Source organism: Urocampus carinirostris, chromosome 12, assembly GCF_059441175.1.
Source record: "Urocampus carinirostris isolate Australia breed hairy pipefish chromosome 12, RoL_Ucar_1.0, whole genome shotgun sequence".
NCBI lineage: Eukaryota > Metazoa > Chordata > Actinopteri > Syngnathiformes > Syngnathidae > Urocampus > Urocampus carinirostris.
In genome coordinates this window covers 4354966-4366889 of record NC_142360.1, presented here as the reverse complement: position 1 = coordinate 4366889, position 11924 = coordinate 4354966, and the positions used below count along the sequence as shown (strand labels likewise).

The 11924-nt window shown below is 38.3% G+C and overlaps 1 protein-coding gene across 2 annotated transcripts in view; it reads right to left on the bottom strand.

Moving 5' to 3' along the window:
• Positions 1–704: 704 nt before the first annotated feature.
• midn (midnolin) overlaps positions 705–11924 on the bottom strand; it is a 52200-nt gene continuing 40980 nt past the window's right edge. For both annotated transcript variants that reach the window (XM_088349318.1, XM_088349319.1), the window contains exon 8: positions 705–6577. In XM_088349318.1, the coding sequence (XP_088205444.1) occupies positions 6315–6577 (263 nt within the window). In that variant the 3' untranslated portion in view covers positions 705–6314. The remainder of the gene's footprint in view (positions 6578–11924) is intronic.

Here is an 11924-nt window from a genome sequence, read left to right as displayed (position 1 = left end):
CTATTCCATGTAGCCATAGGTCTATTTAGCTATTCCATCTGCCATCAGTATGTTCCTGTATTTACTCAACTTCATTCATGCACCATTTGCGTTGCATCGTCTGCTTCAAGCCACGTGAACTCCTCTTTCCACGATGCTTTTAATGTACCTGTACATTTTGTAGCGTCATAAATTGTGTTAGCTTCTTTTGAATCCTCCTGGGGTAGAGGTTTTAGCTTGATTCCTAACCACTTCATTTTTTCTTGTGTTATCTGTTCATCTAGCTTGGAAAATGATATGCAAATGCAAGACCTTATAACGCTCGGGAGAGTCTGGAAGCAAGTTATTCGATGCAGGCTTCTGATTGGCTGCAGAGTATGCAAATTGCCGAACGAAATTTCGAAATCGAATGAAGATTTTTAAACCGGAATAAATCAAACGATTTAATAATAAAAAAAAAAAAATCCTTGAAAAAGTTGTCAGCCACCCGGGCGGAGATGTTTTGTAAGTTGTATGCCCGGCGTAAAAGATGCACGCCCCGGGCGTCCGGGCTGACGTAATTTCAGACACTGCGTTCACTATTTAATAAAGACTTCGATTGGGTACAAGTTGTGGCTTTTTGATGTCTTTTTAATATTTTTTACCGTAATAGATAAAACACATGACCCCCAAAAATATTTAGTTCAATGTTCTCAAATGGACACATAACACATACTGATCCAAGCTTGTATTCCCATTTTGGCTTTTTATTTTTATTTATTACCTAAAAAAAGAAAACATCCTATCACAAGTCACACTGAAATGTATTGCTTAAGAAAAAAAATATATTCAGATATATTTTCATTATTCTTGTTTTTTTTTTTGTCAAGAAACATGTTTTGTTTCCGTTATATTTCCACCAACGGAAAAAAAAATTGACAAGCATGAGCTCCCCCCATTTTAAAAAAAAAAAAAGCACAAAGCAATACGTAATTCACAGTCACCATTTTGGTTTTTATAAATTAATACAGTCACACGTGTGCTACAGCGGTCTAGAGCTAGAACAATTGGATTCTTGAGTCGGGTTCTGTTTCAATTGTTGGCTACAAGTAAGAACAGGCAAGTGTTAGGGTTCGGGAATTTTTTTTTTGTTTGTTTGTTTGTTTTTTTCGTAACGCTGTGGAGCGCTCTTATTCCGTCCTCTTTTTCAATCTCACGCCAAAGTGAGGCAACCACAGAGTCAAGTTGGTACATATACAAAATGAAAATAAATAAAATTTGGACAGGGTCCTTTTGGTGGATATAGGGGGGGAAAGGGAAGTGCATGTGGTCCTCAAAGGACCGTGCTGGCTCTTTTCGAGCCGCGCGTAATAGGTTAGCTTTGTTTTTTTCTCGGGAACGATAAAATGTTTTTGTTTGACACTGCGAGGGCGACATTTTTAAGGCACGGGAGCCTTGACATAATAGAGACTCCACCTGCTAGAAAACACAAAACGACACGTGCCCCGTGTGTCCTTGGCCTCTTTTGCACACAACTGGGAAAACGACTGGCATTTGTCTGCTATTGCCTTTCACACAGAACACAGCAAAGAAAAAAAAAAACGTAATAATTTCAAAGCAACTTTTATGTGACTGATTAACTTGAAGGGCCATCATCTTAAAATGTATTTCTTAAATAACAGGTTATCTTATAACAATGTTAATACTATGTTATTTACCCTCATGACTGACAAAAGCCTTCAAGCATTACCTCAAAGCAGCTATAAAGCTTTAACTCAAGTATGAATGGAACTTTAACTCGAGAAAGGATCATTCAAAGATTCTCTCAAGAGCTAAAACGGTTTTTACTATTAAAGAGGCTTCAAAGCTTTAACTCCAGAGTGAAATGAGTTAGCCCAAGTACTAAACGAGCTTTAAAGCTTTAATTTAAAAATGAAAGGAGCACTTCAGCATTCTCTAAAGAGTTGAAGCAGCTTTAAAGCTTTAACTCAAGTATTAATGGAACTTTAACTCGAGAACGGATCATTCAAACATTCTAAACAGCTTTAACTATCTAAGGAGCTTTAAAGCTTTAACTCAAGAGCGCTCAAGCATTTTCTCAAGAGCCGCTTTGAAACTAACTCAAAGGAACATTGAAGCATTCACTTGAAAGCAAGCTTTTACTCAAAAGTGGAGATGACCTTTAAGAAGCCTTAACACCCCTTTAATGCTAGAGTTAAAGCTTTAATCAAGAGTAAAATTCAGTTTCCAACATTCTCTGAAGAGTTAAAGCAGCTTTCAATAATTTACTCAAGTATTGAAGGAGCTTTAAAGATTTAACCCAAGACAAGCTTTAAATCTTTAAGTCATGAGAAGGGAGCATTTTCTTAAGAGTTAAAGCAGTTTTAACTCTTAGTAAAGGAGTGGAGTTTAACTCAAGAGCGAAAGCAGCTTTAATACTCACGTTAAGGCTTTAACTCAAGAGTAAAATGAGCTTTTGTGCTTTATCTGAAGAGGTAAAGCAGCTTTAAAGATTTAAGTCAAATATTCGAGGAGCTATAAAGCTTTAACTCATGAATGAAAGGAGAATTCCCTCAAGAGTGAAAACGGCTTTAAAGCTTTAACTAGTGCTAGAAGAGGATGAAGAACATTTTGAAAAAAAAAGAGGTTCCCAAATTCTTTAAAAAAAAAAAAACAATGGAAGGGATCTGGGAAAACACTTATAAGCATATAATACCTCACTTAAAAGGTACAGCGATTGAAAAAACACACCAAAAAAAGCAGACAAATGTGGGCTTTTTCCAGGCAGTGCAAAAGAGGCTATGAAAGTGGTGATATAGAATGATAAAATAAAAACTCACATCCCCATTCCCAATGTCTTGATTTTTCTTTTGTGAAAGGTAAGGCCACTTAAAAAAAAAATCTGAGGTCGACCCCACAAAACGGTTAATCTCTCACTGCAATCTCTTACGAGTGCAATCGTGGCGGAAGGGGTGGGTTGGGGGTTGTCAAGGAGGCTCCAAAAGTTCCAAGGGGGAAAAAAAGTTCCGCCGGATTTCTCAGGTTTTTTTTTCCTAGAGAGAGGCTCTGACTTCATTGTCACTTGACAGGAATGTTCAGTGAGAGCTTGTGGGCGGGGCTTGGAGCACGCTCACTCGCGTTTTGTTCATACTTTCGTCAATTTTCCCGCCTAACAAAAATGACAAAACCCTTTTTTCCCTCCAAAATTGTCATCAGAAATCCATGCATGTGAATATTCACCTCTGCTTTTCTTTTTCCACGCATGCAAAAGAAGTCAAGCGTGTAGCAGCAAAAGGGCGATATGTTGATGGACGTCCCGGTGGAGGCACTACGTGACACATGGATCACACTTTTGCCCATAAAAATAAATCGCTGGGAGGATTTGGTGGAGAGGATAAAGAACGTACACTGTAAAATAACTAGTGTTCATTCAAAACTGTAAATAAGGATCACATGTTTACTGAGGTACTGCTAAAGTGTATTATTTTAGTGTTAGATTAACACTGGTTAAAATCGTTTTTTAGTTAACATAATTAACTCGTGTTAGTAATTAACACAATTAACACTATTAACCATAAGACTTTTTTTTTACCAAGGAATTGTTAAATTTTACTCTTAAGTGATATTAACCACAAAAAGATTGTGTTAATTAGTTAACAAATTAACCAGAGTTGGTGGTTAATGGCATTAACTAATTAACACCATTAACCAGTGTAGATAAGGATGTAATTAACTAACACAATTAATCAGTGTTAATTTAACCCTTTAGGGTAAACTGGTAGTGTTAAAATGTTGATTGTGTTAATAAGTTAACTTGTGTTAGAGTATATTTTAACACTACTTCGTGGAACATATGGTTAACTCACACTTAACCAAGGTAGATAAAGACCTTATTAACAAATTTACAGAATAAACCAGTGCTAATTAAACACTTAGAGTAAATTGGTAGTGTTGAAATGTAACTGATTAACAGCATGAATGAGGACCATATTTGAGAACCGGTTAGCTAAATTAACTAACAATTAGCCAGGGTTAAGTCAACACTTGATTAAAATGTATTTCTGTGTAATTGTGTTAATTAACTGGTATTAAACACCTTAATTTAACACTACCTACCTGAGTGAACAAAAGGTTAACAAATTATCTAATTATCACAGTTTTAACACTAGCAGAGTAAATATATGTTTAACCAACTAAAACACAAATGACAAGTGTTAATTCAACATATGAAAAGTAAATTGTAACACTACCACAGTGAACTTAAGTCCTAATCTAGGAAGTGTTAAATCAACAGTGGGTATTTTACAGTGTACGCCGGAATAAATCTGGACCAATCGGCACGTTTATTTACAGTGGGGTTGCGAATCATTGGCCCGCCACGAAATACATCATGGATGAACGAGTGATTTTTTATCGGTAGTCAAGCAAAACTTCTACCGAGCTGCTTTTGGAAAACAGCAGGATAGGAATACCAATAGAAAATATATTTTTTTAAATTTTGCTTTTGTAAAGATTCGCTGAGGCGAATCCAGATAGTTTTTATATTATTTCAGCACGCTAGTCAGAAATGTGTGCAAATCCATAATATGAAGCGTTCTACGAAGACCTGAATGCTCTGCGAACAATGCTACATCTTCTTTAAAAGTTTAGAAAATAAAACGTTTGGGAGCGAAAAAACAACAACAAAAACAAGAAATTGAACCAGCCTATAACAGAAACTCGAGTATGGAAGCTCAAGAGGGCCAAAATGCAATCAATTAAAAGTTGATAAATAATCATAAATTACCATAATACCATAAGAAAATTACACTTTTCGTAATCGTACATTTTAATGTAATTTCCTTGGTTGTATTTTAAAGAAAGTCATTGATTTCATTTTACCATAATACATTTGTATTTAGACATTCTATCCAGCTGTCAATCAAAGTTAATAGGTTGGGCCTGTTCATATTCCTTAAACTCAATTATTTTTATTTTTTCCTAGTAGCCCCGCCTTTTTTGATTTTTTCTTGACAAATCAAAAGGCCATTGTGTAAAAGGAATGTTTAAGTTAAAGCAGGGTCAAAGCTTTAACTCGCGTGTCCAGTGTGCTTTAAAGCTTTCTCTCAAGAGTTAAAGCAGCTTTAAAGCTTTAACTCTAACCCAAAAGCATTAATACAGAGTGTTTGTTTTAATAAGAGTTGTATAGGGTTAAAGCAACGCTGATGCAGAGCTGATTTAACTCTCGAGTTACATAGTGTTAAGCTTTAAAGCTTTAACTCAAGAGTCAAAACTAACTCAACCATTGAAGGAGCTTTAGAGCCATCTTGTGAGTTTAAGGAATGTTCGAGCATTTTCTCAAGCGTTAAAGAAGTTTAAAAGCTCAAATTTAAGAGTGAGATAAGCATTCAAGCATCCATTTTAAAGTTAAAGCAGCTTTAAAGCTTTAATTCGGGAAATAAAGAAGCTTTAAAGCTCCAATTGAAGTGTGAGAGGCGCATTCAAGCATTATTTTAAAAGTTAAAGCACCTTTAAAGCTTTAAGAGTTAAATCAGCTTTAAAGCTATAACTCATGGGTTTCAGGAGTGTTCAAACATTCTCTCAAGAGTTAAAGCAGCTTTAAAGCTTTAACTCAAAGATTAAGAGTGATCAAGCATCAAGAGTTGAAGCATATTTAAAGCCTTAACCCAAGTAGTAAAAACTTGAAAGCTCCAACTTAAGAGTGAAAGGATCCTTCAAGCATTCACTTAAGAGTTAAAGCCGATTTAAAGCTTTAACTCTAGGATTAAAAAAGGTTTTACACTTCAAGTCAGAGCTAAAAATACTAGAGTTACAAATGTAACTCTGAAAGACCCTCAAACCTGCATAAAAGTGGGTGTTTTGAGAAAAGGAATTTGTTTTAAAAGAGTTGTTTTTAAAAAAAAAACATGGAAATTAAGTTATAAGACATTAGTACAGAAACGATTTCGGAATTATGCTTTTAAGATTTTAATTAATAAACTTTAAAGAAGAAAAGTTCTCATTTTCAAAAGGAAAAATTGTTACATAATAGCCAAATAGTTTTTATTTTACTTATTTCATTTTGGCACTCTTGGGTTTCCATACTCGAGATCTATAGAAGAATGCCCGTTGTGATATTCCAAAGAGTTCGGCAGCTCTGCCATATTTGGGGGGGGAGTGGTTGGAGACAACACTTAGGCATCTGGTGCTTGCGTCCTGTAAGGAAGTCCACTCAGTCACTGTCCAGATTGCGTCTCATCACACACGTAAAATCAAAATAAAAAAATACCACCACCCACATAATTCTGCCATGCTCAAAGGTGAGTCCATATCCAAATCCAGACGATCAGTCTCCCAAAAAAGCATCCTCCATCCTCTCAGGCCATGAGGAACTCGGACTTCAGGTCGGCCTTGACGTCAGGTTTCCAGATGGAGTCTTCAAAGTCCAGGTCCAGGGATCCTTCGCTAGACATGCTGCTGTTGCTGTTGCTGCGGCCCGCCTTGCGGTTAGGCATCCAGTGGTAAGGCCCTCGCTGATCCCGACGGGCCTTCCGGCGGAGGCGCTTCTGCTGCATCAGAAGTTGCAGACGTTCCACCTTGCAGCGAGTAGCGCGGTTCTCAGTCTGACGGACTCGGTCGCCTGGGACAAATGGAGGATCATCCGGTCACTTAGGGGAAACTTCACAAATTTTCCCCCACCCCCTCATTTAAGGTATAGTTATTTCTGGTAAAAACACATAAAAATGTTCCTAGTAAAAGCAGCCTGTATATCGTTTCTGTAGTGCAGTGGTTAGAACGTTCGCCTAGCATGCGAAAGGTCACCGATTCAAGGGTGGAAACATATGTTGGCCTGGAGAGTGATGGGTGCCACCAGGCTGTACTTGCCCAAGACACACTACAGTAAATGGTGCAGCTATGACCCTAGTGGTTTAGGTATCCAACCATTTTCTTAAAACAAGCAAATGATCTACCATGAGCTAGATAAGACTCCAAATATTAAACGCGTTATAAAGCTTTAACTCCAGTAGTAAAGAAGCTTTAGAGCTCGGAAATGTGAATTTCCCTTCGGGGATGAATAAAGTATCCATCTATCTATCTATTAAAGAAAAGCTTAAAGCATAACTCAGGACTTACAGCAGTCTTAAAGCTTTAATTAAAGAGGCAGAAGAGCCTGAGTGAAAGCAGGTTCAACTGGACTCTAACAGCGCATTAAAGCTTTAACTGACGAGTGCAACAAGCTTCATCACTTTCAATCAAGAGTTAAAACGGCTTTTAACCTTTAACTTGAGTAATAAAGGCGCTTGAAAGGTTTAACTCAAGAGGAAAATAAGCTTTAAAGCCTAAGTGTGTATAATTTGACCACTAGATGGCACTGTGTTTCCAGGTACGAGCGAGGGCCCATGCTTAAGTGCTCAGCACGGCGGCATGGGACTGGACAAAAATATCGGAGACTTAAGTGGGGATTCCACTGTAAGGAAATACACATTTCTTGATCTTGATTTTTTTTAATAAAAACTAACATTGCTATGATAGTTCATCTATTTTTGCCTTGTATTCAAATCGATGTTTTTTTTACTGAATGAATTTTTTTGTACCATTAGGAGCTACTAAATAATACACACTGTCTCTTTAAACCATTAAAGCTCAAAGTTGAGAGTCAAAGCAGCCTAATATATATATATATATATATATATATATATATATATATATATATATATATATATATAGAGATATAAAAAGTAAAAAGTCAGAAGAGCTTAAAGCTTTAACTAGAGTGGAAACAGCTTTAACTGGACTCCTAAAAGAGATTCATAGCTTTTACTCAAGAAATAGAGCTTTAAAATAAGATAAAACAGCATTCTAGCTTTTACTCAACAGTAGAAGAAGAATCAAAACGGTGTGTAACGAATAAAAGAATTTCAACCCTTTCTCTCATGCGGGGCTGTCCAAACTTTTCACAAAGTGAGACAGATTTGATAAGATGAAAATGTGTGAGGGTCAACTATTCAGCCTAGCATTCTTTCAAAAGTCTAAAAAAAAAAAATCACTCTCCATGCAGAGTTTGCAGTTCTTGAGTAGCAACCTCGTAGGTCGCTTTTGTAGCGTTTTCATTTGATTTTCAGGGTCTCGTGTAAAAGCCCTGCTGTGCCATTATAACAGCTTCCAGTTGCTTCACCTTTTCACAGCGTTTTCAGTTATTTTTATAGTCAGTATGTTCCGTCTGTCAGTACTTTTTAATTGTTGCTTTGAGGAGTTAAAACAGTTTAAATATGGAAGCTCAGAATTGCTAAAATGCAATAAATATAAAGATGATAAAAAATAGGCAATTACCATAATACCATACCATTAACTTAAGTTTTAAAGAAGTTTTAAAGCTTTAAAACAAAAGGGAAAGAAGCATTTAAGCTTTGAATCAAGGGTGAGGGTGACTTTACCTTCAGACTGGAACAGGCTTCAAAGCTTTCTATCATGAGAAGTTAAATAAAAGCGTTTTTTAGTATAAAAAGGAGTTTTAAACCTTTAACTCAAGATGTAAAAAGCGTCAAAGCTTTCCATCCCCAATGAAAACAGCTTTAAAATTTTAACTTGAGAGTGAAAAGAACTTCAATATATATATTATTTTTTTCAACCAAGAAGAAATTTTTCATTCCCCCGGGCTTCCTACTCCTCGCCGGGTCCTCCAAGGTTATTGTGCTCACGTCAAAGCTCTGCAGTCGGGCTCCGGGCCAGCCAGCTAGCATGAATGCGCTCCCTAATAATAGCCCCACTGTCATAAACATGAACTGGAGATCCCTGCGGCCAGCTGTGTCCGGCCCAAGCGCCGGTAGTGACGCTGATGAATGGTCGCGCAATCGCATGCCGGGATGCAAAAATACACGAGCGCATTTTGCTGGCGCTCGAAGCGCATTCCCAAAACAGTTGCCGAGCCAAAAGCCTTACACCTCCTGCTTCATCATCAAACTGGCTTTTATACTAGCTTGTGTTCGAGTGCTTTTTAGGAATTGGAAATGCTTGCCTATCGGGGAGAGTGGCGGGGCACAGTTTTTGTTGGGGACGCGTGCTTCCTGATCATTTATTTGAGCCGAGGCACATTGAAAAACATTTTTGAGCCACGCCACCAGTAGAAACTTAAAAGTAATGTTGCCTTTGTCAAGTCATGCTATTGAACAGAAGTGTGTTTTAAGCCTAGATCTAAAAATTTCAACTGAGGTTGCAGATCGAATCTCAGAGCATTTCACAGGGCCTGAATGGAGAACGCTCTTCAACCTGCGGATTTCTTCTTGGCTCTTGGGATCACTAGTAGACCAGCATTTTCAGAGCTAAGGCTCCGGACCGGGACATAGGGGGAAATTAAATCTGAAAGATATGAGGGAGCAAGTCCATGTATGACTTTGTATACTACCAACAGAACCTTCAAATCACATCTTAAGCTAACAGGTAGCCACAATGCAGGTTAGCTAAAATCGGGGTCATGTGATCAAAGTTTCTTGTCTTAGTTAAAAGCCTCACTGCAGCATTTTGTACCAGCTGAAGGCTCTTGATTTTGGACTTTGGGAGACCAGAGAGGAGTGCATTACAGTAATCGAGATGGGAGGTAACAGCATAGGGCGAATTTTAGCAATGTTGCGAAGATGGAAAAAAGCTGTTTTAGTAAGATTCTTAACTTGTGTTTGAAAGGACAGATCGGGGTCAACTATGACACCTATATTTTTGACTGAGTCACTCTGGGTGATATTACATTTGTCAATGTTCATAGCAGTTTTTGAGAACAAGTCACGGCATTTAGATGGAACTAACATTTCGGTCTTTTCAGAGTTAAGGCGCAAGAAGTTGAGCGACATCCATTCTTTTATCTCAGTGAGGCAGGCCTACAAATTTCCACAGTTTAGCTGAAAATATAATGTTTTTTCATCAAATTTAGCATGAAATATTTATTGGGGGAATGGTTAAGTCAGGGATTGGGAACCCTTTTGACCCAAAGAGCGATATAGCAAAATAGATACAGTATATCAATTTGAGAGAGCCATCATATATTTTAAGACAAAATACTGCAAAACAGACCAACCCCCTCTCCACCCAAAACCCAAGTTTTCAGCGCATTTTATTTCTCTGTGTGATGTTAGATGATTTGATATGAAATAATAATAATGCCTAAGCACTGTATCAACAAATGTATCACTTTAACCTCATCTCCCTCCCACAGTAACTTATCATTGAGGCTCCTTTTGACCTTCATTTCTTTTGTAAAAAAAATGGTTTCATAACAAAGTGAAAGCAGAGTTCTTTTGTAAAAATGTCACAACAAAACTGCAAACAAAAAGTTTATGGATGTTTTCCCCTTCTGCGCAGTGGCGCATGTGAGAGAGAGGAGAGCGTGCCGCGCGTGCATAGCTCCGCCTACCCCAATTAAATGGTTGTGTTTGCTTGGCTAGCGATTTGGGCCAATTAGTTAAATTTCTGCAGGTTTTAATCAAAGTGCCTCAACGGTGACCCTAAATGGTTTAATGAGCTTCCTTATAAAGGATTCTTTAGCAATGCACAGCCAAAACGGGGTCTGTTGGTGTGACACCTTGACTGTTAACTGTAGACGAGACGGCGCCCTTTATATCCTAGACCGGAAAGCTCAATGTTAGCGTTGGTTCGACTATGCACACACAATACCACTTCCCCGAAAACGTATGCGCGAATTTAAATTGGACAATATGCCTGGCAAGGTTTAACGGCATACCGCACGAGAAACCGCTCCAAACAATGGAAAAAATAAAAATCAAGGACTCCCCCAAGTCTCCCTGTTTTGACATTTTTGCTGTTGTCCGGCAGCCAATGACATCAAATTTCCTATTCACAGCGGCAAGTATTTACAGAGCTGAAGGAGAAAGCCTCAGGGAGGGGGGGATGGAGAAGGCAAATGAAGCCCACGCAGGGTCCGCAAACCGTTCCGACGGGGGGACGGAGCGAAGGAGGGTACAATCGATTGGAAAAACTGCCACCGACGGCTGATCCTTTACCCTCCGCCCTCCATCCTGGCTTTGCCTCTGGGGGAGGAATTCCTTAACCGTCCCCTCCAGTGCCCTTCCTCACACTACCCCACCTGGCAGCATCCCCGGGGAGGCAACAGGGGAAGATAGTAGGACGGGTTAGGCTCAATGAACTGAAAGTAGGACGCTATAAAGAAAAGGGGGGAAAAAATAGAAGAAAAAGCCAATCCTCCCCCCTTCAGTCTCTCACCGTGTACAATTTCCATTCGCTTGCATTTTCTATTGAAAGCCAATAGCGTTGTCCCCCGCCCGAGATGGATGGCTGCACTAGAGCTAAGGTTTAATCAATAGGTCTTTTTAATTTGCCATCGATCGGCGTTAAAAGCTACTGCGGCTGCTGCTGTGTGCGTCAGGCGCGTGTGCGCGCATGCTAGTTTTCAACCTCCAGCGCCAAAGTTTATACGTGATGCCGGATCCGAGCCACGATAGGTCGACCCGTTTTTGCTTTATTGACACGGGAGCTCGCCATTTCATTATTTGATTCCCAGACAGATACTAATGGATCTGGCTAATAGATTGGGGTTTGGTGCACTTTCTTTCAATCCCAATACAAAATAGATTTACATTTTTAATTATATATGAATGAATGAAAACTTTATTTGAACATTGAAATAAAAACAGAACAAAAACAACAACTCAACAAAATATTACATAATATGTTCAAAAACGGGTAGTCAGAAGCAAATGCTTATATTCCCTACCCCTTCATCTTCCCTATTAAACACACCAATTATATAACAACCATTGTAATAATATTAATAATAACAGTTATGATATAACAATAGCAACAATAACACAAAGTTAACCATAGTTCTAGAGTCACTAATCCCAATCCCTCGTATCACTCATACCCAATTTTCTTCATCTCTGTATTCCGCCAGGAATGTTTTTTTGTATTCAAGTTTGAACAAGTGAATAGTTGGACATCGTTTGATCTCGTCTTGCAAA